The sequence below is a fragment of the Coptis chinensis genome, chromosome 1 (genome assembly GCF_015680905.1).
Source record: "Coptis chinensis isolate HL-2020 chromosome 1, ASM1568090v1, whole genome shotgun sequence".
Taxonomy (NCBI): Eukaryota; Viridiplantae; Streptophyta; class Magnoliopsida; order Ranunculales; family Ranunculaceae; genus Coptis; species Coptis chinensis.
Window position 1 is genome coordinate 52914542 of NC_141456.1, and position 26319 is coordinate 52940860.

Genomic DNA, 26319 nt, shown 5'->3' on the forward strand with positions numbered 1-26319 from the left:
ATATTCCTCGTTTTAAAGAGTCCACTTATTATACTTTTTTTTCCAAACAAATTTAGTTGGGAAATCAACATACGTAAGTGTCCTGGCTAATTCATACTCTTCATTTGCCTTGAACCATTCTGTAAATTTTGTTCTGGACGCTTTTTCACGACGCACTACTACTTTTGGATCATCTTTCTCGCTGTAGTATACCATATTCTGACCTTCAAGATGGAATGGCAACCGCTCGACACTCGGATTTCTGTACTGTATATCAAAATTTAAAAGCCTCCAAACTCCTTCAGAAGAAGAAAGAAATCGACAGTCTAAGAAGTTTGATATTTCATCAACATCCCTGACAATTTGTTCCTTACTATTACTGTCAGTCACTACATTCTCAACAATCATTGCAGATGCTCTATCCTTTCCCTTGTTAATATACTTGAATAGGTACTTGATTGACCTTGCTTTGTTGCAATGTTCAACATTTATGTGGGCTTGGAACTTCACAATCAAGTCCACATTGTGTGGAATGACCCATTTGTTATCAAGAGTTATTCCGTCTTTTTGTGTAGTTCGACCATTGTCTCTCCTCATATAGACTGTGAAGTCATTTTCGTCAATCGTTGTCTCGCTACAGAATGGTTTCGGATAGTGCCTAGAGCATTTTTTATTCCCATCATTAGTTTTTACCATGCAAGGAGAATCTAGTTTAGACTGGCCACATGGACCGTGAATCATGAATTCCACAACTGCATTATATGCAACTTTGTCAGCAGGGTCAGGCAATTCGGCAGATATAACTCTGTTGACTTGCGAAGGGTGGAAGGCTTTCTTTGAGTTCTCCAAAAACAGCAAGATATGAGCATGGGGCAAGCCTCTCTTTTGGAACTCTATTGTGTAGAGAGCTGCAATTAATTGGAAGTTAGTATCAGATTTTCATACTTTAATAATATAATATTTACTAAAAATTAACAGTAAATATAGACTTTCCAACAAATTGTTTACAGATGCTATGTAAAGAAGTTGCAAACTAACAGAAGCAATGGAAATAAACTAAGAAGTGGACCACTTCACCACTCTTTGATTGACTGTTCCTTTTGGTATATTTGTTTCAAAATTATTAATTCTTCATTGTAATTTCTTATGTTTTCGATTGATTCTCAGCATTTTAGAATTTTCTATTCATTCCCTATTGAAGGGGTAGCTTTTCTGTTGCACTTATGAGTTTTGACAATTTTTTGAAGCATGTGGAAAGGAGACTAAGAAATAACAGGGGTACCCGTCCTATTCCTTTAGAGATTGCATCGGCACTTGTGTCCTGATCGACCTCTATTCTCAAGTACCCCATGCACATGGATTAAGAATATAACTCTTCTTGCTTCTATATATGAGAGGTCAGAGTAAGGTAGAGCTCTGGTTAGTGCAAAATGATGGTGTAGTCTCTACCCTGACATTACTTCTGGACCTAAAACATTTGTGTTTGAAGTCATGTTGGATTTCATCTGGATGCTGGTAGTAGTGTGCTAACCCGCCTACTCTTTTTTTGCTATATAAACAAAAGCCAGCATGAATCTGAATAGAATGGATCATGGACACTCTCTGTGTCTGTATATTCTTTTGTGCCCTTGTATTGAGCTTTTGGGGTAAAAGTGCTTTAAAACAGGGATGGCTCCTAGGAAATGTGATGTTCTCTTAGTTGAACCATGCTTTATATATTTGTTTTTTGTTAATGCAGGACATAAAATTCAATCGTAGTTTCGATATTTGAAGTTGAGATAAACTACTAGTTTTGATCTTTTTGAACAGTTCCCATTGATGTCGGGTACCCTAAGACATTTTTATATCCTAGCTCAAGTGTCATATTCATGTCTTGACAGACTTGTGGTTAGATCTAATATTTGACAGTCTTACCGGAAAATGTATAGATTTTTTAAGCAAGAATGCAAGAAGTGTGTACCCTGTAATTCAGAGAATATTCAACCTTGATGAAAGAAGCAGCTCAGTTTTTTTATTCCGAAGATTTATTTTGTATCCAAGAGTTGTTTTTTTGTTATTCTAGTCTTCAATCTATTGACTATTTTATTTGATTTTTATATAGGTATGGTTCCATGGGTGGGAGTGTGGACTTTGTAAAGATGGTGGTGTCTTTGGGTACTTCATTGTTAATCAACTCTATAGTTATTACACTTAGGCAATGATAAAGTTAAGTTATTATCAGTTAAGTTGTATTAAAAGTTTTCAAGTGCTTTGACTGTGGTATTTGTACGTCAAATTTGATAAACTATTAATCTTTTCTAGGGAGTGAAGGGAGTAAGGTACAACATGAAGATAGAGCTAGAAGACATGTAAATTGGCATCTGTTAAGTTTGTACACTACTTTTGGTATGTCATAATCTATGAAGGCTAGTATGTCGTGGTCAAATCATGATCCTTTTATTGAGTATATTGGATATATACTTTTGATAGGAAACTGTTTAAAATGTTTTTCTAACTGTGCTGTTATCTGGACAGCTTACCAACAGTTCAATTACTGATGTTATTAAAACTATAGTGAAAAAGGATGGGTATATAGGGCTTTTAAGGGGATGGAAACCTAGGATGCTATTCCACATAGCCATATAGGAAGTACATTGGAACAAAAACAATTTGTAGACTTATTAGGATGAATTTGTGTGTATCTATATTGAAATTTACTGCTTGATTTACTTGTAAACTTTACTGGGCCTGGGCTTTTAAAATAGGTGTCAATAGTCTTTCATACCTGACTTGAAAGGTAATAACATAAAAATTCTGATTCAGTTGTAAGGAGAAAATTTATACTCTTATTCTTGATGATATCTTTATGCGTGTGATAGTTTTTTGTCAGATCACTCCTTTGAGCTATATTAACCCTCATCATCTTTACTTTTGAATGTGTTTTAATGTGTTCATGACTTATTTTTTCCTCTCTTGATCTATTTGTTTGATGTTCACTGTGATGTTTTGCTGTGGTAGGCTGCTAAAGTCTGTGTAGAAACTGCTTGTTCAAACTCCAAAGACGAATGTGAACTGTACATAAACAATTTTGTTGTGTAGAAATTTTCTTGAAGATGTTCTACACATATTTGAAGAATGAAAAGTCTTTGCCACATGGTATGAATGCAATAAATTATTTAGGTTGAAAGTTATATAAGTTTTGTGATGTTTACTATTAGGTTCCCCTGGTTCAGAATGACTAAAGAGAGACTTCTGCAAATATTGCTCTTTGTTGGGGACTCTAAATGGGTGACATTGTGAGATGTAAGAGCACTCTTGAGGGCAAGGATCATGGTTAATCTTTCCCGGTCCGAAAAAGTACCGAAATTAAACAGGGCAAGAACTAATCTCTTGTATGGCTTTTCGGTATTGTTTGTAGCTTTTCTAGTATAACATCATATCCGGGACTTCTATGTCATGTCCCTATGTTAGTGGTGCGGGTGTTTACGTGAAGACTTTCCACCACGATTGGTCACCTTCAAAGAATCAAGTCTGCCCTTATGACTACAGGTACTTTGTGTTGCAATAAAGATTTATTTGTTTGTTAGGTAGAATTCTTAATACCAATTTCATACTCCTTCAAAACCCATTCTCCAAATCATTATCAAAGTTTACTGAAAATAAATTTTCATCCTCATTCACAGCTTCTTACCTTGAAAAGTCATGTGGTCTATCCATCCATGTCGGCGCAAATCTTAAAGCTTCTAAAAGAGTTCACTTTGAGAACGCAACTAATCCTGACTCAGTTTTGAAGTTTTTTCAACAACACGGATTCACCAATACTCAAAGATCAACCATGATCAGTAAATTACCGTTGCTTCTCTTGTCTGGTCCTAACAAAACCCTTGAACCCAAACTTTAGTTTCTCAAAGAGGTTGGTTTTTCTAACACTGACATAGGTAAGCTCCTTTCTAAAAGCAATACCTATCTCTTTGACATACTCGGTCTTAGCATGGAGAAGAGGATTGTTCCGAGGTTGAATGTTATTGAATTTCTTATATCAAAGTGCTTACTTGAGAAAGACATGGACATTGTTAGTCCATTATTTTTGACTGATGCCAAGTTCATCTAGAAATATGTGGCCAAGTATGAGGGCAGAGCTCCTGAACTTTTGAAGTTGTACCAAGGTAAGCTTCGATCAGTGTAATTCTCGTTCCAACTTTTTTGTGTTTTAATGTTTGAGGGACATCAGACTTGAGTTTCAGAAAGTGAATGACATTGTGGATTGTAGGATGTGAATTGATCTTAAATTGTCAACAAAGTATGCTTCATTTGTCAATTCATTATACTTTCTTGTTATGAGCAATTTGGTTACATGAAGCAAATTTCTTTTATCTATTTAATTTTCTTGTAGAATTATTAGTTCTCTTAGTTGCATTTTATTGTTTGGCAAATATGAGTGTTGCTTTAAAGGGAAATCTTGGAATCTGAGAATGGTTCACATTGAAAATCCGGATTCATTAGTGCTTGTATTATTTATCGTGGTGATATTTGTTATCTAATTGTATCATAAGTCCATTACATCGGCACTAAGAATTGTCTTGGAATTTGAAAATTAATTTAGCTCGAATAATTCATACTTGTGTAAATTGTTTGGTAAGCTTCATTTTTCTTTTTTTTTTTTTTTACCGGTTTTGAGTGATGAGTGAAGTCTAGGCTTGAGTATATAGAAAGAGTCTTGGAGGATTTCTGCACCTATTTGCATGTTTATCCGTGTCCAATTGGAAAGCAACTAAACCCTTTTTTTTGTGCATCTCAAAGCACTAAAGATGTTAGAATTCTTTAGTAATCCTTTATTTATTTATCATGCAATGGTTTGTCTGTCAACTTGAAAAGATTTGATTCATGTTGAGAGATGTTGACCCATTTTGTAGTTTCTCCAAGTCTGACATTCAGATCCATTTACGATTAATCTTGTAAGTACTTATGTTTCTTCATTCATTCAATTCATGTGGTTGTTCACTTGTTCTAACTCTTGTAAGCACTTATGTTTTTTGGTGTTTGTAGCTTTCCCCCTAAATCCAACAACTAACCCAGATGCTACGGAGCCGACAAAACTTGTATCATTCATGTAGATTTCAAGAGCTCAAAGCTAGGTATGTGCCTGTCTATATTACAACATGTTATCATAGACTGCTTTCTTGTTTGGATCATTTAGGCATATTTTTTTTTTCAATATTCAGCATTTATTTATAGATTAATTATATATTTGAAGGGGGAGATATTTTTTTTCTTTGCAATATGATAGTCATAAAGTCTACAAATTAACTAAAAAGTTAAAAATTACGAAAGAATAAGTTATAAAAACAACTAAATTAGTAAATTACTTACCCGCCCAAGCTTTTCCGAACCTTTTACGTTTTTGCAAATCCGTCATAAGTTCATGCAACTTGATCTCAAAAACTCTAACGACAATTTCGGGGAAATCGACGTGTGTATTTCTAGGAGCAATCTTGTCAATACATTTTTGAACTTCAAGCCATTTAGGATTGCAAGTAAAAGTTATGAATAGATAAGGAGATCCAGCCCATCGACAAATCGTAATAGCGTCTTGGTAGTTTTGCAGCATATAACGTGGACCTCCGGTGAAAGAAGATGGTAGAACTATTCGCCTTCCAACAAAACCTGGTTTTGAATCTCCAGAAAGTACTACATCAACTAATCCTTGATAAAGCTCAGCACGAATAGTCTGCTGGTTATTTCTAACCCAATCAACTCTAATATGTTCTACAGCACAGTAAGAATCAACAATAAGTTGTTGTTTCAAGCGTCCACCAAGAACAATTGTTTTTCCTTCTTTTAGTCTCATTTGCAATCTGAAAGCGTAGAACTCCCTCATGCTTATGTTTGTCCTTTTCCCAACGTTGACATTATTCCGATAAGGGATATCAATCCTGTAACCGTCTTCAGCATGAGGAAACAAAAGAGGATATTGCATGGCCATGAAACTTGGGTGCAATTCATTTATTCTTTTCAGGCCATATCCTTTTTGTCCACCACAATATCACGGTAATTACCAAATTCACTCTTCCTCAACAATAAGTGCAGCAACTTCAGATGATGTCGGCATGTTATAAAGTCTCCCATCCTTTTGTCTTGTACTAATAAGCTTTATACTGAAATCACCTACTTTAGACTCTTTAAACCTATCCCTTGCCATTCTATAAGTCTTAGTAAGTTTGTTTGTATTGTTTAACATATCTATTAGTCCCTTCACAATATCTGGATCCAACTCTTCTTCAGACCCCCCGTTTGTCAAAATTTTCTTACTAAGAGAGTTCATTCTGTTCACAACTTCATTATCAGTATCATATATGTAAAGTTGGGAAAACTTAGGAGGTAAACCTTCAGGTGGAAGCAAGGTGCCAATTTTGTGGTGGTTTTGCCCTTTAATCTTGTAGACGTAAGGACCATGACCATTGTTTATTGATTCTTGAACATCACCTCCCATTGATGTGAAAGCAAACATGCTGTTATATACTCTGATATTTTTCATAAACTTTTTGGATCTGGAGCCAGAATTGCAGTCCATAAGCTCATTTAAAAAATCAGGTGTATCTTTCAAAAAAGGTAGCTGAACTTTCCCTCCACTGCAACATATAAAGAACTTTGGATTTTTAGGATTTTTCGTTTGGTCATTCCTTTCTTCATACCAAACAATGGCATCACAATGAGGACACATTGATGTTGGTTCTCCAAAATCCAATGGTTGGAAACAACGCCCTGAATTAAAATGAATATTAAAAACTATAACTAATAATATAAAAAATAAAATAATATTAAAAACTATAACTAATAGTATAACTAATATAATACTTACTTTCATGCAAAACTTCACTTGGTTTCTCATGGGAAACTTCAACTTCCATATGGTCATTTGTATCGTTTTCATCTTCTACTTCTGAATCATTCCCACTGATTTGAGAATCGTAGTCATCGTCACTTTCTCCAACACCGTCTGGTTGATATAAGTGATTTTTTTGGGAATAATGGATGTCATCTCTTGTTTCACCATCACAATTAACATAACCATGAGTTTCAACTGGTTGGATTTCTCTATTACTCAATATACGTCTCCTTTTATATCGGCTATTTTTTGATTATTTGATTGCCGTCCATCCACTGTATAAGAATAAAACATGTTAAGTACAACTCAAAGCCAAGTAACAATGAACAATGAAGAATGTCTTACCAAGTTCATTAGGAAAATGCGGTGAAGGAAAAAAACCATCAAGTTGATGTTTAGTGGATGTAGCATCTGTTGACAAAATTAAACAACATTATAATTATAATGGAAGAAGAAAGGATTTTTTGGTTACTTGTCCATTAATAATTAATCAAATATTTTTTTAAAGAAAAAACTTATACTTATTTGATTGCCATGAAACTTAGGTGCAACGAAGAATGTCTTACCAGGTTGATTAGGAAACGACTGGGAACTGTGTTTATCTTTTTTGTATTTGACTCGACGATTCCTGAACCAATTCTTTATATTATCTTCTAAAATTTGACCATGTATTGACAGTTCAGTTGTCAAGAGTTTGATTTCTTCTTTAGTATAATATGATTTTTTTTTATTAAATGCACTTTCAAGTATCTGAAGCTGCATCGCTGTTGCGGACCAACATTTCTCATAAGGAACTTCAACTTCAATATAGTCATCCACTGTATAAGAATAAAACATATTAAGTAAACAACTATAACTCAAGTAACAATTAACAATAAAGAATGTTTTAACATCTGTTGACAAAATTATAATGGAAGACCTTCCACTGGTCCATTCTTTCTGGATCTCTCCCGTTTGTTATAAAACCACTTATTCACATTTGTTTCTGTAACCTCACTATGTTCTTTCAACTGATTTGTGATATCTTGGATTTGCAGTTTAGTAGGTTGATTGAAATGATCGAAGGTCCGCCCCAAAAGATTTGAATCTGCATCGTTGTAGGACTCCAACATTTTTTGGTCGTCATCTAACAAATTAAGGCATTGAAAAATTAAATTAGGGAAATTGTCAAAACAAGGTAAGACAGGTGAGGAAAGAATTATGTTTTATAAAATCGGCATGAGACAGTGATGTATATATAACCACACACGAAGTGTTTTTGTCTTAGAAGTCTAATACAATGGAAACTCTAGTATATATGGACATATATACACACTAAGTGTTTTTGTCTTAGAAGTCTAATATAATGGGAACTCTATTATCTTGTTTTTGTCTTAAAAAGATTGCTTTTGTTTGCCCGAATGTGCTGCCTTGGGGCATATCTAACTGATAATGATCTTTGCATGCTTAAGCTATTCTGGGCCTTTAAGCTATTCTGTTTTTCACACTTTGCTTGCCCATCTATTCTTTTGGGAGTCGATACTGCTTCTGGGAGTGGGTGGTCGTGGCTGTGTTTTCAATTCCTAATTGTGTATACCTGTTTTTTCCTCTATTTAGGTTTTGTCTTGTAGAGGGTGTGATTGCGGTTTTTGGTTGTCCATTGTCTCTTTTGAAGTTGTTATTGTCATTTCCCCGACTTTCCTATCTATTGGTTTATGAATAATTTTTTTCTTTGATGTTATGAAGTTTCATTATCTTTGGCAGGATTCTCATTGAGAGCGTATGAAGCTTGTAGAGACTTTTTGGGCGTTTGAAAGAATCATTGGCAGTTTGGGGAATTAGCTAGATTACCAGTTGATGCCAGGTATTTACATTGCTGCTGTTATTTGCATTAAATATTTGAACGGTTAGAAAAGAAATGGAATCAAGCCAGATGGAAAGAAGAAGTTCATTAGTCAACTTCAGAAGGATCGAAAAAATTGTAGCCATGGTCGTGATGGAATCAATGACACACTGCCTTGGCAAAGCATTAGACATTGGAGTTGCCATGGGTGGAAGTGAAAAGTATCAAAAGGTAATCTATGTGGTGCATTTGGTAGGATAACTTGGCAAGATGGAATACACAATGTCAAGATGCCCATTGCGGCCACACGATTAATGTTTGATGTTTGTGTTTCATATAGATAAAAAGTCTATTAGAGGTATAATTTATTATTACAGTTCGGTGGAACCATTCTACTTTGCTAAGGAATAGAGGGTGCTAATCATTCTACTAAAATTTCAATAAACATTCACAGGTAGGTCAGCCACAACTACTTGAACATTTTTTTTTTTTTTTAATTTCTTTTCAGTTATATTCTTCGTATGTCAGGGGTTCCTCTTGTCTACTTCAAATACATATGAATGTTTGCACATACACATGATGAGGTCTAAGAACGGCATGAGCTAGAAGGTCAGAAATTGCAAACTATTTTCAAGCTTAGATGGTTTGTTGAAACAACAGTCCGATCCTTGCTCATTATAAGATGAAGAAGCACCAGTACTTGTTGACCCAAAAGAAGTTAAAGCAAGAAGTTGGGGCTCAGGGTGTGTAAGTTGCACAACTGGAAGGATCAAAACAAAATCGGCCTTGCAATGGTAGATCCAAATCTAGAGGAGTCGAGTTATTCTACCATTATCGGCGGACACTGATCTCTATAGTAAAAGATTATTAAAGAATTGTTAAGCTTTATTTTGATTATGAAAGAAGATCTGTTAAGGTTTATTTTGAAAATAATGAGACCAGTCCAATATTAAATTTGGTGGTACTCTTACTTCGTAGTTTATTCCTCCTTTTTTTTCTCTTGATTTCCAGAGAGTACGTTTTTCCTTTCCTGGCAACAGATAAAAGCTTTCTCAGCTTCCAAAATGTGGGCATGTTCCCCAAATGCATCAATGCTGGCAGAATAGCACTCTGAACTCATCTTTCCTTTACAATGATATCTTTCAAACCAAGACAACGACTTCTGGAGCATCCCAGCTTCAATGTACTGTACATTCTAGTTAAAGTAGAATGCATGTACTCGTCAATCTTGAGATAAGGTCTTCAGCTTCACCAACCATATGCCTAATAGAAAAAGCATATAAAAGGGTACGGTAACTCACATAGTTTGGTTGGAGGCCATTTTCTTTCATCTTTGAAAAGTAGCTCCCAGTTGAAGTTATATTGTGATGCTTTGCATGTAGAGAAATTAGAATGTTGTATGTTCTCGTGTCAGGAAGACATCGAAGTTCTTCTATCTTTTTTATCAATGAATCAACCTCTTTGAACTTCCCATTGTTCCCACATATGTGAATTATTGTATTGAAAGTTACGATGGTGGGGACAATTCATTCTCGTAGCATTAAAAAAAATGTATCGATGCATCTTGGAGTTGGCCACCTTCCCGCATACATATCCATTAAGGTATTATAAGTGTAAGAGCTGAAAGTTAGCAAAGGTTCAAACTTGGTATTATTAGTATCAGCAATTTTGCCTATACCGTTAGCCATGTTCTTTGATCCATTGTCATTTATACTCTATCATACTTGTCTTTTAACAACAACAATATAAATTTATGGTACAGAGGTTTTTTATATGCTAAATCTAGTAAAGAATTTCCTAAGATCCCATTGTGTACCATGTCTGGAAGAAAATAATAGAATAAATCAGCTAAGCACATGTGCAAGTACTAATATCAACATGGATAGAATGGTGTTCATTAGATCATACAAAGCTCTAAAGAGCATGTTAAAATCAAGGTCAGAGTGCAATAAATTACAGATAACTACTATTCAATTTCCTTCCTTGCTAGGTGTTTTACTTACATGGGCATGTCGACAATTGCTCTTCAAGTTGCATGAGAATGTAAGAGTTACCAAATGGTCTGATTCTACCAAGAACTACTTTCTTCTGAAGTTGTAGATCAATAGCTCTGGCCTTGACATGAGTTGTATCAAGAACTTATACATGAAGGTATACCTGGCATACCCTTGTGGTACCTCCATCATGGTCCAGGGATGAATTGTCTCCACATCCAGGGTGCACTATCAGTTCTATCTCTGCAAGCATCTATGAACTCCTTCGCATCTCCTTCAGAGATTGTATACTTCCAAAGTCTACTGCTATTTTGTAGCCAACAATTTTGCCTCTGCAGAGGTACAGGACTTCATCTGCGGAGGCAGTATCTTTGGCCCTTATTTCAGCTGGTTCCACACAAAGAGTTGTCCATTTTTAAGAGAAAGCCTTCTGCCAATGCTCAGAAAGTTTAGAATAGATTCATGAGAACTTAAATTTTTTTAAAACTTCTAGAACCGACTGGTCACCAGAGAAACTAATGTTCTTAAGATGCAGATACTTGAGGCTTGCAAAACAAACCGAAGTAGGAACATTTACACCAAATCTTTGTGTCCCCTTTTCGAAAACCATGACAGACTCAATTTTCAATATCCTCAACGATTTAAAAGTGAAAAGGCAATGGGGAAATATGTAAGGATGCTTACAACAGTTGTGCATGTACAGGCTTGCAAGTAATTTCCGACCTCAATTCTTCTCGGTACTTTTCTAGGAACACCCAAATTAAATAATAATTAACAAAACAACACTAACGTAAGAGAGGGGGGGCCCTAATAAGTCCACAATGAGCTTGAGAGGTTAATTTCCCCAGTTTTAAAGCCAAATTTTTAACTTTTCCTCTAAATCCTACTCCATCCTTCTCTAGAAAGGCACCATAATTCTCAAAAGGATATATGTAAATATAAATATATATACAATTTAACTCAAATATATATATTTGCTACTAACTTTTCTTCATTATTTGAACTTCGGATACAAAATGACTCAAGTTAAAAGTAAGGGAAACATCGATGAACTAATCTCAAAGTCAGAGTGAAGGAGAAACACGGAAATTCTTGGCGGTAATGCCACATCATAGACCAGTTTTCATGCAGAAATAATGTACGAACACTTATCTCTGATAAAGTAACAATAACAGTCACGAAAACAAAGACTCCTTCGCAAGACACCAAATTTACTCATGATGCCGTGTCTAGCATCGCATGTTGTATGCATAATTGAATCAACAAAATTCTATGAGTGACTACTCCACAAAAAAAATTCTATAACTAACATAACAGGCTGTATCCGTAGAAATAGAGCACAATGACGCAACAAAGCTCACATTTCCCTCATGTGTTGCAACAAAACTTGATGCCTATTGTGAGAGTATTTGTTTCATCTGCCAATCTAGCTTTTTGCATTTTTATATAGACCTATGTTGGCATCAGATCACGTGACCCTAGATATCTATATTTGTGACTATTACCTACAAACACACTGTGTCTGACAATAGAGCCAATTTGTTGTATCCTTGCTGCAAATGAAGTGGTTGCGCTACACGAACCCAATGCCCAACTGCACTGCCTTCATACACATAAGGCATGTTAGTGTGCACAATAGCAGTTACCTAGTGAATGTCAAGAGCATGTAACAAATGACATGCAGGGACACATAACCTATACTAAAGTGAATCCTTTTCAATTTTAAGGTAACCTAAGTTTCTGCAGAAGTAGGTCCTTTTTCATATGTGACTTTCTAAGTTCAGCATTAATTATGATTTTTTTATTGTCGGGGAAAATATGACTTACCTCTCCCTTCATAATTTTCTGATTGCATCTCCTGCAAGTAGCACCAGGAGCATGTGAAACCTCGATACCACCTACATTAGCAGCAACAATGGTAATATTTGAGGAAGAGACACCACCCTCTATATACTTCCTTATCATTTCCTGATCTTCCCATCGAAGTGAGTATATGCCTTCAACATCATCAAGTCTGAGATTATAATATAGGGCAATGCAAAGTCAATTACATAAAGGACAATCAGCATGAAATCCCATTTATTCATTTTATTTTTAAATAGAGATTCCTACTTAATTGGAAATCATCAGAATTATACTTCTACGATTTGATCCGGGTTTTCATTCCTCAATATGCAAGTAGCATGATTCCACATCAAGATCAAAATAGAGATATAACTCAATGTTTTTTTTTTACGTAACTCATGATTTAACACGTCGAATGCATGTCCCTTGAAAGAATAAAGACCAAGCTTTGTGAAAATGATGTGATCATTAAGAAAACATGACGAATCAATCTTTAATGAAAAATATAAAATAGAAAAATGGTCGGAGTTGAAGGAAAAGGTTTACTACATGCACTGGCCCATCAAACTTTGAGGACTGAAGCATTTTACCAAAACGTAGTAACTCTTTAGTAATGCAAAATTCTAACCTGCTAAATGAAGGAGAAACAATGTACTCAAACCAAGTTGAAGAGTACCAATTCATAGAATAAATAAATAAAAAATAAAAAAAACCCATAAGTTTCGCAACAATTGGCAAACACAATAACTTCTTCTTCACATATAGTTTAATTGCGAATTTAGTTTTTCTCTTCTTTTGTGTGACAATTATTCAATTTACCTCGATGACTTAATTGTAGCTGACCATTTATTGAAAAAAGTGCTTATTCTTATAATTTGCCTGTAGGTTGGTATTAGGCCATGCCATGGATCCCTCACATTTGATTTCTTAAATTCAGAGAGGGGAATCTAAGTTCCAATTATGAGCATATGAGAAGCCAATAATATGAAACTTTTATATTAACTGAGTTTATGAGCACAACTCTCTCTCTCTCTCTCTCTCTCTCTCTCTCTCTCTCTCTCACACACACACACACACACACACACACAATGTACTATGAGACAAATGTAGCCTAAGTTGGCCAGTTAATTATTAAGTGACCTTCTTGCTGGGTTTGGCCGGAACTTCGATCGTAAGAGAAAATGCTACACATTAAGAACTTACATACATTGATCATTCCCCAATGTCCCTCTCTCTAAGCCTCTTAATGCCCTGGTACCTTCCAAGCATTAGCAAAGTACCCATGGGACTTGTACTCAAAAGATCACTCAATGCAGAGGCATCCACAACTCTTAATCCTTCAACTCCAAACACCTTATAGTCCTTATCAATAACAGACCCAACACTGCATCCTCCATGACCATGTAAATAAGATATTTTATTCATCTTGCAAAATTCTCTCAATTCCTCTTCAGTTGACACCCCCTTCTTTGTCTCAACATTATGTTCTTGTTTTTGTCCTGAAATGATTTCATCCATCCTGTCGCAGTACTTTGTTCCTAGAACAGAGTCCATAGACCGAGCAATCTTTTTCATCTCGTGAACCATCTCAGCGAATTCTTCCAAGTCATTTTCCTCTAGAAGATAGTTATATCTTACCGAAGGATTTTTGGGATCCAGTACTATTCAGCTCTAACTTCCCTTTAGAACTTGGATAGGCATTGCTCCTGTAGACAACACCACATCGCCCTCGGATTCTGAATTAGATGATGGATTCAAGTTTACCTCATAGGATTAAATTCGATTCTTTATATATATGCTAGGAAGAACCGATCATTCAACTTTTTTTTTTTATAGAAGTGATGGACGGGGAAGAAAGGTTTTTTTTATGCGACTAATTGTTTTTTCTTTTGGGTCTAAGTGTTTAACTTTTCGTGGGGTTTTTGGTTTAAATCGCGGGGTTTTTAGGTTTAGGTTTGATTACTCTAACAGTCGAACTTTATAAGTGGCTTGAAAGCCTTGAGAAGGAAAAGCGCACAACCATGGCTAAAAAGACATTGACTCGTACTTTATTTTGATAACGGAGACATTCTTTCGGTGTTTTAAAACGAAACAAAGATTCGGTGGGTTTTGCAGACTTTTTAAGGTGTTCACAAGTTTTTTCTAATCCATCCTGATTTCTCGTGAGTAAATAGGGTACTTAAAATTTGCCTATGTGGACACCCTTATAGGCCACGAAAAGGGACTGCTATTATATATATATAAAGACTACTACAGCTAGCAAGAACTGTATAGATATTGAGGAGGGTGCATATGGCCCAGGCCTGGCTCTAGGGACAGGCCACCTAGGCCCCCCATCTAACCTAATACGCACTAGACTACAATTAGATTTACTCCAGTCCAGTCCAGTAATTGCAACAGACCACTCAAATATTGGACCCAACGACCATTTGTATAAAAAACCTCAGAGGAAAAAAAATATATATATAGGCCCCATTAAAGAAACTCGCCTAGGGCCCATCAAACTTCAGAGCCGCCCTTGATATGGCCTATGCACTCTTGAAGAAAGTTAGTTCTTGTATTGAGTATTAGCAGCGTGAAGGGGTATATATCTATTCTTGATGATCCATGAATACTATGTGGTGTCCCTTCATGAGTCGGACAATACTAACTAGGATTTTATAATTTTGAGTTAGAACACAAACCGGTTTGTGAGGGAGTTGATGACGGAGGATGGGAATGGGTGGGATATACGTGAGCACGATTGACTACCACCTTCCGCCTTTAATTACTCACAAAATCCAATAAGTGTTGATAAGAACTTAGGAGGTTGAGGTGGACAAAATCAATCGTTGGGACAAATAAAGATAGCAAACTGAAGTGTTGTCAACATATAATTTCTTTTGCCAAGAAGATTGGCTTGCCATGCTAGACTATCAAGAGTAATAGAAGGCTATTCTGCCTTTTAGAACTCAATTGTTTATGTAGAAAGCCTATAAGTATGGTCTAGCTAATTGTGATTTGCTGGATAGAATGAATATTTTGTTCGAAAGATGGGTATGCAATTGAATGTTTAAAGTGTTGTGAACACATGGAACTTGGATTTGCACAAATTCATTGAGAAATGAATGAGTAATTTGTCTCCCAAGTTACCCCACTTGAGATGAAATGATTGAGAAATGAGTGTGAAAAACACATAATCCCACATGGGGAAAACACCAGAGAGTTGTTGAGTTTATAAGGCCTAATTGTAGCTACTTGGGTTGGGCCCCAAGTGGTACCACTAATTTCCCGTTGGGACGAAACATAGTCAAGCTCAATAAGACACACACGCACGTGGGCGCACTACCGGCCTGGACTGGGAATGGGAATGGCTAGGTGGTGTGTAGTGTATATTTTTTTTTAGACAACCAATTTCTTAACAAGGCCCATAAGGATGTTCATTTTCTCTTGAAATAGTAAAGATGAAAGAAAAAACTATTTTCGAAATGGGGCAACAGTTCGAAACGTTGCATTATGACGAAAATGTGCAACCTTTCGAAAGATGCAACAGTTCGAAATGTTGCATTATGCCAAAAAGATGCATCATTTCGAGAAGTGTGATTGTTCGAAAAGTTGCATTGCTGTTTCGAAAAGGTTTTCGAACATTCACCACTCTTCTATAAATATCAAACGTTTTTGCATGTGCATGAAGAGACATCCCTTTCAACTCGTCTCCTCTCGGTTCTTAGTCAAAATACAATTTAAGTTCATTGATTATGTGGAATTGACACTAATAGAATCCAAGTAGGTGACGCTTCATTCATGAATCAATATATATATATATATATACCGGCCTACTGGACTGGGAATGGGCATGGCTAGGTGGTGTGTAGTGTATATTCTTTTTGGACAACCAATTTCTTAACAAGGTCCATAAGGCTGTTCATTTTCTCTTGAGACAGTAAAGATGAGAGGAAAAAATATTTTCGAAATGGGGCGACGGTTCGAAACGTTGCATTATGACGAAAATGTGCAACCTTTCGAAAGATGCAACAGTTCGAAACGTTGCATTATGCCAAAAAGGTGCATCATTTCGAGAAGTGTGATTGTTCGAAAAGTTGCATTGCTGTTTCGAAAAGGTTTTCAAACAATCACCACTTTTCTATAAATATCAAACGTTTTTGTATGAAGAGACATCCCTTTCAACATCTCGTCTCCTCTCGGTTCTTAGTCAAAATACAATTTAAGTTCACTGATTCTGTGGAATTTACACTAATAGGATCCAAGTAGGTGACGCTTCATTCATGAATCAATATATATATAGGTAGGCTCTCTGATAGACTCCCCCGTAAACGAGCTTAGCTAAAGAAGTGGATTCTCACGTTAACTTTATCTCGTAAAGTCTTTAAGTGGGTCCCTCATATTACTCTCTCACATAATAATCAATTCTCTCTCCTAGTATTATTCCTCTCTCTTTTACTAAACTCTTTCTCCTCATGTAATAATTCATTCTCTCTCCTGGTATTCCTCTCTCTCCTACTAAACTTTTTCTTCTCACGTATCTCTCTCTATCTCGTCATGATAGTGGATATTGAAGTAAAATATTGATGAAGAACCTGCAAAACTGCTGGAATTAAAATCTCGGGCATTTTATTTGTCTTTTTAAATGAAGGAATTCCGTTTTTATTTATTTATTTTTTTTAAGAGACCTTGCGAACACCTAAAATGGTTTTCAAATTATGTGAGCTTGTTCTTCTGGAATTCAAGATTTCTAATACATTATAATATTGAAGTGAATTAATTTCATGTATATTGAGGCAAAGGTTTCTTAATAACACCAAGAACTAAGCCCCACTTGATTCAAGCAACCAGATCAGAGAGGGAGAATTTGCATAAACCAAAATCTCCTGCTATTCACGAGGTTATCAATTTCGATTGGTCTGATTTTCATCTTAATAAGAGAGAGAAAAAAAAAATGTTCAGTAAGTGGAGAGGAGATATAAAAGTGCGTTGGTTTATATTGGAAGGGCCCCACTCCCACTTTATACAACAAAAGTACAAAACTACGTGACTTACCTTTTTTTGGTTTGAGTCCGTTTACAGGCGTCCGTCTGAGAGCCTACTTAATATATATATATATATATATATATATATATATATATATATATATATATATATATATATATATATATATATATATTAGCACTCATTCATGTTGTGAGACTGCCCATACATTGAACTTTGATTGTTTTTTGTTGCTTTTTGGTGTTATGTGGTAGTCAATTAGCATTTCAGAATCAGATCGACTTTGAGAGAGTACTCTATGTCCCCCACACTTCACATAGATGAACATCCTGACCCATTCCTAATGCACCCAAGGTACCACAGACAGACAAAACAAATCTGGAACAAAGTAAAACCTAACAAAATGGGTATCCTTCTACCATTTTTTTTTTTTATAACTAAAAAAAGGAGGCTCAACCATCCTTTTTTTTTGGTAAAACATACAAACCGTCCTAACTACCACTTGCGAACTCAAAATCTGTTTCTTCAAAATTCAAATACTAACTGCTCCAACTATCGCTCATATGCTTTCTTCAAACAATAATCGTCCGATCTACGAAATTGTCATTATAAATACAGAAATTGTTACATTGTCACAGCCTAACTTCTTCTCTGACTTCCCAATTTCTCATGTGGCATCTTTTTTTTCCCCAAATAAGCTAGGGTTAGGCAGACCCCCACCTATATTAATTCAATTTTTCCTTATATAGATAGTCCCACTCGCATCTTCCACAACACCATAACAGCTTTTTTGTGACGCCTATTTGGCGTTACAAATAATAACAAATTTGGCGTCTCAATTTGCGTCACTAAATTTTGTGAAGGCATCTTGGCGTCAGTAATTTTTGTGATGGCCTTTTGGCATCACAAATTTGTGACGACATTTTCACATTTGTGACGGCATTTTGGCGTCAGTTTTTGTTGTGACGGTGTTTTGGCGTCACAAATTTGTAACGACAGTTTCACATTTGTGACGGCATTCTGGCGTCAATTTTTTTGGGACGGCGTTATGGCGTCACGAAATGTGTTTTAGTTTTTTTTTTTTTTTAAAAAAAAAATTATTTTGCTATATGAGCAATTATTTTGCAGTTTTGTACCTTGTAGAACTGTCAAAGAGACAACTTATTTAAAAAACAATGCAATTAATCTACAAAATACACAAGTATACTTTCAACACTCAAAATTTCATTATAACTCAAAATTGCCAAATAATCTATTTCACATTTCAAAAATAGTCTACAAAGTACACAAAGATGAACACTCACGATTTACTCTATATCTCTCAAAATTATTATCAAATAATTTCATACTTATCAATTTTAAAGTGCAATAATATACAACTATAAGGTATATCTTCTTCGCAAGTATCCAAGGTCTAAGAAAAATAAAGCACCTTCAAAGCTCCCACCAAGTGAAAAGAACTTGTCAACTCTAAACTTGTCCTTCACAAAGTAAGAAGAAAACTTCATTAATCAACTAATAAAAGATGAGAAAGTATAAATCTCACCAGAGTATATTGAATATGACAATTGCTAACCAAAGACAAGACATGAGATATGCTGAAAACTTAATACTGAAATGACTTAGTCTAAAAATAGTCATAAGAAAAACAAATTAGTCTAGAAATAGTACTGAAAATGTTACGATACACACACACAAGCTAACAACACACTCACATTACCAGACAACAACAAGGTGTATCTTAATTCTATAACAACCTTGTTAATGAAATGGTAAGTCATCTTTGATTTCCTAATTAGAGCTACAGAGAAAGAAGTCACTCTTCTCAGATGGCTCGACACATTCTACACAAGTATTAGCAATCACTATAAGAAAATAGGTTTTTGCCCACGGTCCAAAACCGAAAAGCCCTTTTTCCCACGGTTTTGGACCGTCGGAAGACCGTAGGCTTTTTGTGCGTCGGAAATGGTCTGCTAACAATGATGACCGTCGGGAAAGCCCACCAATAGCGACGGTCTTTGCAACGGTAATTGCCGTCGGTATTGCCACAGCCTAAAACCGTAGGAAAAGCCGTCGGAAAAGGTCAGTATTTCCCACGGTTGTAATCTGTGGGGAACAATTAGTTGTACCGACGGTTATAGTCCGTGGAAGAAGATAGTTTCTACGGTAAAAGACCGTGGGAAAAAGTACTTTTGTGACGGATATGAACCGTGGCAGAGCAATTTATTTTTTTTAAAACAAAATTAATATTTTAATTTCTGGGTCATTTCACCTGCACCCTTTACCAATCAATAATAAAACGAAAAACAGTGAAAATCCCAAACAAAATATAAAGATTACAAGACACCTTTTACCGAATCCAAAAATTCCATGAACCAAAACAATAGGAGGCAACAAATATGATAATATGATAATAGAGATATTAAATTGTGCAATTATTAAAGTTTAGTATAATGCAGTTGGTAAGTTTGTCTTCTAACACATTTATAAAGTAGACCAAGAAACAGATGTAGTACATAACACAGACCTTGCTGATTTTAAAAATGTCCATTAGCTGGTCTTGATATTCAATTACATTACAAGGCTCAACTTGTTCTATAACATGCAACATTGTCGAAGTTGCCAATTCAGATGGGCACCACGTTATTTTGCGACACTAGCCAATTGAGAACCACCTGTATAGAGGAGAACTTGTTAGTTGACTTAAATATTTACAATGAACTCGTAATTAGATCTTTTTGCCGGCCAAATCAGTTAGACCAATGGTATGGAGAAATGGCCATCCCCCAACCCCCTCTCTAGTTTCACGAGTCAATGTCAAAGAACTTCCAGTTTCCTTTCCTTTCCATTTATATGACATCACTGGACAAAGGGCAAGGCCCTATTGGGCCTCAATGGATGAGGTACTTAACTAAACTCTTCTTAACTAAATAAAAGAAGGCTACTAAGGCCATAAAGAAAATAGCCGTGTACTTCGGTATTACAAAACCCTATCTTTTCCTTCTCTGAAGAAAACAACAATACACTAGATGCAACATTCAATACACAATGCTTTCGCATGTTAATAGGAAAGAACCTCCCGTTTGCTTCTCCATACAATACAGAAAGTTGAGATGCTAACCAATTCATAGCTTCAACTAGGACTGGACAGTTAAAACTTAAAGCCCTCACATTCCCCTCTTTAACATCTTTGTTCGACATTGACTCATTTAACCAATGTGCTTCCACTGCAACCGCTTTCAAACAAAGTCTCAAAAGCAAACATATATGATCCCTCATAGGCACATCAATAACAACCCCATAATTTACATCAATAACAACCCCCTAAGAAACATACCTGGTTGATCCCTCTCCTCCATTCTTGTCAACTAATAAAATGGTATATTCATTTCATTTGAGTGTCCGACTGCCGTACCCGTATCCTAATTTTTAAAAAAATCCCGTATCGTACCCCGTATCCGTGTCTATACTCGTACCCGTATACGTGCATCATAGGTCCAATCTCTTTTTTCTATTAAGTGTGTTCTTGTTGGGGGGAAGCAAACTGGTCGACCCGCCCAAAATTTTAGAGCCCTATCCCCATGGTTAATACACATAGAATAATGGAATATATAAGGGAAGGATTTGTACTTACAGGAGATCCAATTTCCATATTCTCAGCCGTAAAGTATTGACGATGTTCCCCCCATTCACCACTAGCATTTTCGTAACCTGCGCTGAAGCACAAATGAGAAAAATGGCTCAATGAACAGATTCTCTACAAATATTTGGAAGGACGTCTTATAGTTATTAACCTTTCAAAACTCAAGCAGCCCAATGATTTTCTTAGGCCTGAATGACCCAATGCTTGTAATATGTGCACATTCAAATGCTTAGAAAAAGGAAAGTCAGTAACTAATTACAACTAAGCAAATTAACTAGGAAATGTAAACCAAAGTAGAAATGCGTGTATAAAACTAAAGAGTGATCTATTCAGTAATTTATCTTAATCAAATGGTGCTAATCAAAATAGAAGTAAAGCCTACATGCACCTTGTTGACCTAAGATCTGGAAAAAAACATGTTATTAAAATCTGAACTTACAGAATAGTTTTCAACATCTGCATCACTTCCTTGATGCTTTTCATCAGTCTTATTCAATAACTTAAGTCTACTCTTTGAAGGGCGATTACTGCAAAAGGAAAAATCAGCAGACCAACTCGTGAAGATAATTGCTTATGATTGCAATGATATACCAAAATTGACTAAAATAGAATTTTTGCAACACTCCGACAATTAACAACGGACAAAACTATAATAATGAAGTTTCGGACTGGAAAAGAGATGTAACGCAGTAACAATGTTTACTTTGTTTAGTCTTTATCATTGCAACTGGTACACTGAATGACTGAATAAATAAGATATGGAGGTGCGTCTAATCATGCTTTCTCCTACACATTATAGTAACTTCCATTTTAAGTTAAAAAGCGGATTAAGGAATCTACATGACTGTCAACTATAAATAAACTATTATTCACTGGTGCCCGATAAAATATTTAAATGCTCTTTAAGTATAGTGCAACGGGACTTGATGATTACTCAAACAGAAATTACCCCTGCATTGCACTATAAGAGCTCGTATTTCTAAATTGGTTTGCATACATTTCTGATGGAATTTTATATTTGTTAACATTCATCTACATCAACTATAGAAATCACTCGATTTCTTGGGGTTTTCGTAAAATATCAGCTACTCTTCCATATTTATATTTGTAAAACTGTAGACAGATGTATAGGATTCAATTTCTTGACATATAAAGAGTGATGCAAGGCACTAATAATGACTAGTCTATAATTACCATCTAAACTATAATAAGCCTATCGTGAACTAATAACAAACATATCACGAACAAAAAATAAAATAAACTTATTCTAGAGAGAGAATCCTGTTAAATCACATAAGACAGTTCATATTCCAAAAGATTAAAAGACACACGATCTATATAGCAACATAAAATTAAAAATACCATTCGGTATGATCAAGGGTGAATCCTAATTCCTAAACTTCCAACACAGACACTACTTAACTTAAAAGAAACTGTCACATCTCTTACAAATTCAATTACCAACGGGGTGCACAAGCATCGCCATGCCTTCTATCGGGCAATAATTTGTGAGTGGAAGCCCCCTTGGCGGAAGTCAAAAATACTGATCAAGCCCGACCGACCTCTTTCATGTCTTGCACAAGACGCCTCGTGATTTCTTTGTCATAACTAAAGGTAGTTAAGCGAGTCTCGTCCAAACTGTTTATACTAATCCTTGTAAATGACAAAGACATCACATCAGATCTAGCCAAGAATAAAGAGAAGAAATCACATATTAGAGGACACAGAGCAGTGTCAATTTCTCTAAGTGGAAAGTGAGTGTAAAAATAGCAATAAATGATTCTAACACAAACCCATGTCCCAGGTCACATAATTCTTAGATTCTGAGAAATACAATTAAATGAAGACACACACACACACAAAACTCCATGATATCTCTCTTTATATATGCCTTTAATAACTCCAATGTATTTCTCGGCAGTCCATGGAAAACATCTATGGAAGCAAAAGAAAATATGGATTAAGTAGCAATCAGACTTTACCTACTTGATCCAGCTTTTGACCCGATAAAATCAGACTCACTGCATTAGACGAGTTATAATATCTCTCTAACTATAGTATAATATCTCGTTATATAAGGGTATTATGGAAGTGAACTAATGATCTAGATGGTGTTCTGAGTTCTACATCAACGAGCATCGATTCTCAACCCCGTTTAATTATTTCAAATATTACAAAAGTAGTTTTTATAAGTGTTGATTAACAAAAATAAAATGTATATCAGAGCTAACTGAATAATGCATTATATGTTTCTCCTTGTACTAATTATCAGTTTATGTTACTAACAAACAATGAAGACTTGGAAAACTTAAAGCAGTGGAAGGAACCAATCTCATACACACCTGAAACTCGAGACCTTATGCAGTTAAAGGAGACCAAACTCAGCCCAATTATTATAGTTACATCTCTACAAACAAATAAATTTTCTTAGGCCTTATTCATTAACAATTAGACCTTATAGAAACAAATAAATTTTCAGTATGTGAAACACACTTACCCAAACTTACCCAAATCTGCAGATTTATACACTAGCTTGAAACCCCAGCAGTGACAAATCTAATTAGCTATTCAAACACCGAAATCCCAACCTTACTTTATCAATTGTCTATTATTAACATATGGAAACATAGTAATTAACACAATAAACACTAGAAAGGCAAAGCTACAATCATTAAGTAGAAGAGTAAAATAAATGAATATGAAAACCTTTGAAGAAACTAAATTGACCTGGGTTTCGGTCAGCAACGATTCCAAGTTGAGACGTTGAAGGAAAAAAAACGTGTCTTTGAGTAGTGAAGAGAAACAAAGCTTGTAAATCCTAAAAAAAATTAAAATTGAAATTTTTTGTCAAATAAAACCCTACACAAAAAAATCGGTGCTTGAAATAAATAATTTTTTTGATTTCATTACCTTGTTAAGATGTGAGAAGAAGAAAGAGTGAAAAAAAAAATAGAAAAAAAGAGCAAGTGGCTAATTGTGGGGAGCGGTGCTGGGGAAGTAGAAAATTGACGGTTTCTTTGTTTTTGTTTTGTAAAGTTAAACAAGTGATGGGGAAGCAAGTCAAGCAACAGTGGTCTATTCGACCAATTTACGATCCTTTAACCCACGGTCAAAAAGCATTGGTGTGAATCTACAGCCAGAAAAAATGTACCCAACGGTTTCTCTCGTGGCTGCCACCCACGGCCCAAGAAATAGATAAACCGTGGGTAAAGGTATTTAAGTAGGCCTACCGAAGAAAAACTACTACCTACAGTCAATAATCGTGGGCGAATCAGCAAGGGTTCATAATTGTGGCAAAAAATACCGGGCATCCGTGGGCAAAAATCCGTGCTACTAGAGCTTACAATAGTGCTTTGGTACAATTCTAAGGCAAAAGCTTAAACAGTAAAGTAGGACTAAATAGTGCATTACTGATCAATCAAAGATGACTCAAGGCCATAATAGCCTAACTTAGGGCAATCAAAATAATTACAAGTCATGATGCTCCCCTTAATTGGTATCCACCAAGGGTTTTGATTCCGGTTTGTTTTTTCATTTCTACAACTCTATTGAGACTTATAAGTTCTTAGATTTATGGTGAAGGTTTTAAAAGGAAGCCCAACCTTTCTCCAAATAATTTCAGCATGCCCACATATATAACTATTATGCAAAATGCAAAAGAACAGTTCCATCACATTGTCAGAGAACTAAATAATAAGGTTATATATCGTAAATAAATAGTACAATGAAAAGTTCAAAGAACCAAACGAAGAAATGACCATACCTAGCACGAATCTCAGCTTCTGTGTAAATCTTTACACCATTCTCAAGATCTCCAAGAGCTTTCTCAAGCATCTGCAAGAAAAAAAAAAAAGAATGTTACAACTTTATACTAGCACCAGCTCGTTGTGATTTTTCGAAACCGGTCCCAAGTTAGTGCTTAGTCTGAAGTTAAGCATACCACTTAAAATACCTATATAACATTAGAGCTAGGTACCCTATATATCCTAAAAACCAATGACACAACCTGGAAACCAGTCCTCAAGAGACTAAACAAACACCTTGACGAAATTTTGGGTTCAACCAAGGAAGTTGCACTAGCAACCAAAGTAAATATATTTACACTAAGATTTAAAGAAAATCGAACTAAAAGTAAAAATATATTTATACTAAGTATTAAAGAAAAGTATCGATAATTTGAAATCCGCTACGTATTGGGTGCATCAGAGAAAAAGGTATACACTATCAATTGAATGACAATATATGTTGTTGCCCCTAAGACATATCAAACACACAAATTAACCAAATTAAGCACTTACAGTAACATACATACAATACAAAACAATGATCCATATCACAAAGCTGGAACCATTTTATTTAATTTCATCTCCAATCCAATTGGATGCAATTGTAGAATATAGTAACATAAAACAACGAGCCAAGCCGAGTGCCTGCGATCGAGAAGATTTCGCTATCCCAACGAGTACCAATATTTTTTGTTATTTTCTTCTTTGATGCTTGAGTCTCTAATTCAGTTCTCAAGTAAGGGATTCTAAGTCCATACAAGCTAATGACATGCTTAATGGCTGGATTAATTATAACATTAAGGGACTGATGAATAAAACTGAGGGGCATATGATTAAATTCTAACAATTTCGTCAAAAACACTGATTGCCAAGCCAACACAATGCTACCAAAAACAGTAAAAGGGGATTGAACTCAAGTAAACCTCGCCACTACATTTGTTCAAAAGCCGTATCTCTGATCTTTCATATTATATGAGCTCAACTATTGTAGTTTTGTTTCTATTATGATTAATTGTGTAATTTAAGTTATAAGGCGAGATAATAAAAAAGGTTATAAGTTATAAGGAGTAGTAGAAATGGTGTTATGGCTTCTTAAATTCTGAAATGAAAGAGAGAGAGGGAGAGAAAACTCACCGAATCTATTGTTGTGCAAGTTACTCCTCGCAAATGGAGCCGCACCAAAACTTAGAACACTATTGAGAGAGAAGAAAAGCAAGTAGCGTGTTAGATAGAGAAAAGAAGAGCGGCACAGAGAGAGAGAATTACTTGCTAGTGGAGGCTATGGCTGGCGGCTGCGCTGCGCTGGTATTTTCGGGTTGAAAACGGTGATGGAGAAAAGAGGCGAGCTTGATGGAGGAGAAGAGGTCGATAAAACTTGGAACTGATTTAGGAGAGAGATT

At 35.5% G+C, this 26319-nt stretch overlaps 1 protein-coding gene and 3 long non-coding RNA genes across 10 annotated transcripts; 1 reads left to right on the forward strand and 3 right to left on the reverse strand.

The window, feature by feature from the left end:
• Positions 1-12: 12 nt before the first annotated feature.
• Positions 13-3662, reverse strand: LOC147524519 (uncharacterized). Its single transcript, XM_086575279.1, has 2 exons — positions 3650-3662; positions 13-887 (listed from the first exon to the last, which is right to left on the reverse strand). The coding sequence occupies exons 1-2, from the start codon at positions 3660-3662 to the stop codon at positions 13-15; spliced, it is 888 nt and encodes a 295-aa protein (XP_086431405.1).
• Positions 3663-3696: 34 nt separating this feature from the next.
• On the forward strand, positions 3697-8007 carry LOC147524520 (uncharacterized). Of its 2 annotated transcripts, XR_015196981.1 has the most exons (4): positions 3697-4124; positions 4872-4913; positions 5005-5093; positions 7882-8007. It is a non-coding gene; the product is annotated as an uncharacterized LOC147524520 (long non-coding RNA). The 2 variants fall into 2 exon arrangements; XR_015196980.1 differs by having other exon boundaries at positions 4872-5093.
• A 10873-nt stretch (positions 8008-18880) lies between these two features.
• LOC147524521 (uncharacterized) lies at positions 18881-21668 on the reverse strand. 2 transcript variants are annotated; one of them, XR_015196983.1, is made up of 4 exons: positions 21574-21668; positions 21126-21207; positions 20019-20166; positions 18881-18972 (listed from the first exon to the last, which is right to left on the reverse strand). It is a non-coding gene; the product is annotated as an uncharacterized LOC147524521 (long non-coding RNA). The 2 variants fall into 2 exon arrangements; XR_015196982.1 differs by lacking the exon at positions 18881-18972 and having other exon boundaries at positions 19928-20166.
• A 1062-nt stretch (positions 21669-22730) lies between these two features.
• LOC147524522 (uncharacterized) lies at positions 22731-26319 on the reverse strand. Of its 5 annotated transcripts, XR_015196990.1 has the most exons (5): positions 26054-26288; positions 24898-24968; positions 23862-23952; positions 23632-23739; positions 22731-23541 (listed from the first exon to the last, which is right to left on the reverse strand). It is a non-coding gene; the product is annotated as an uncharacterized LOC147524522 (long non-coding RNA). The 5 variants fall into 5 exon arrangements; XR_015196988.1 differs by having other exon boundaries at positions 22731-23952; positions 26054-26112; positions 26186-26319; XR_015196986.1 differs by having other exon boundaries at positions 22731-23739.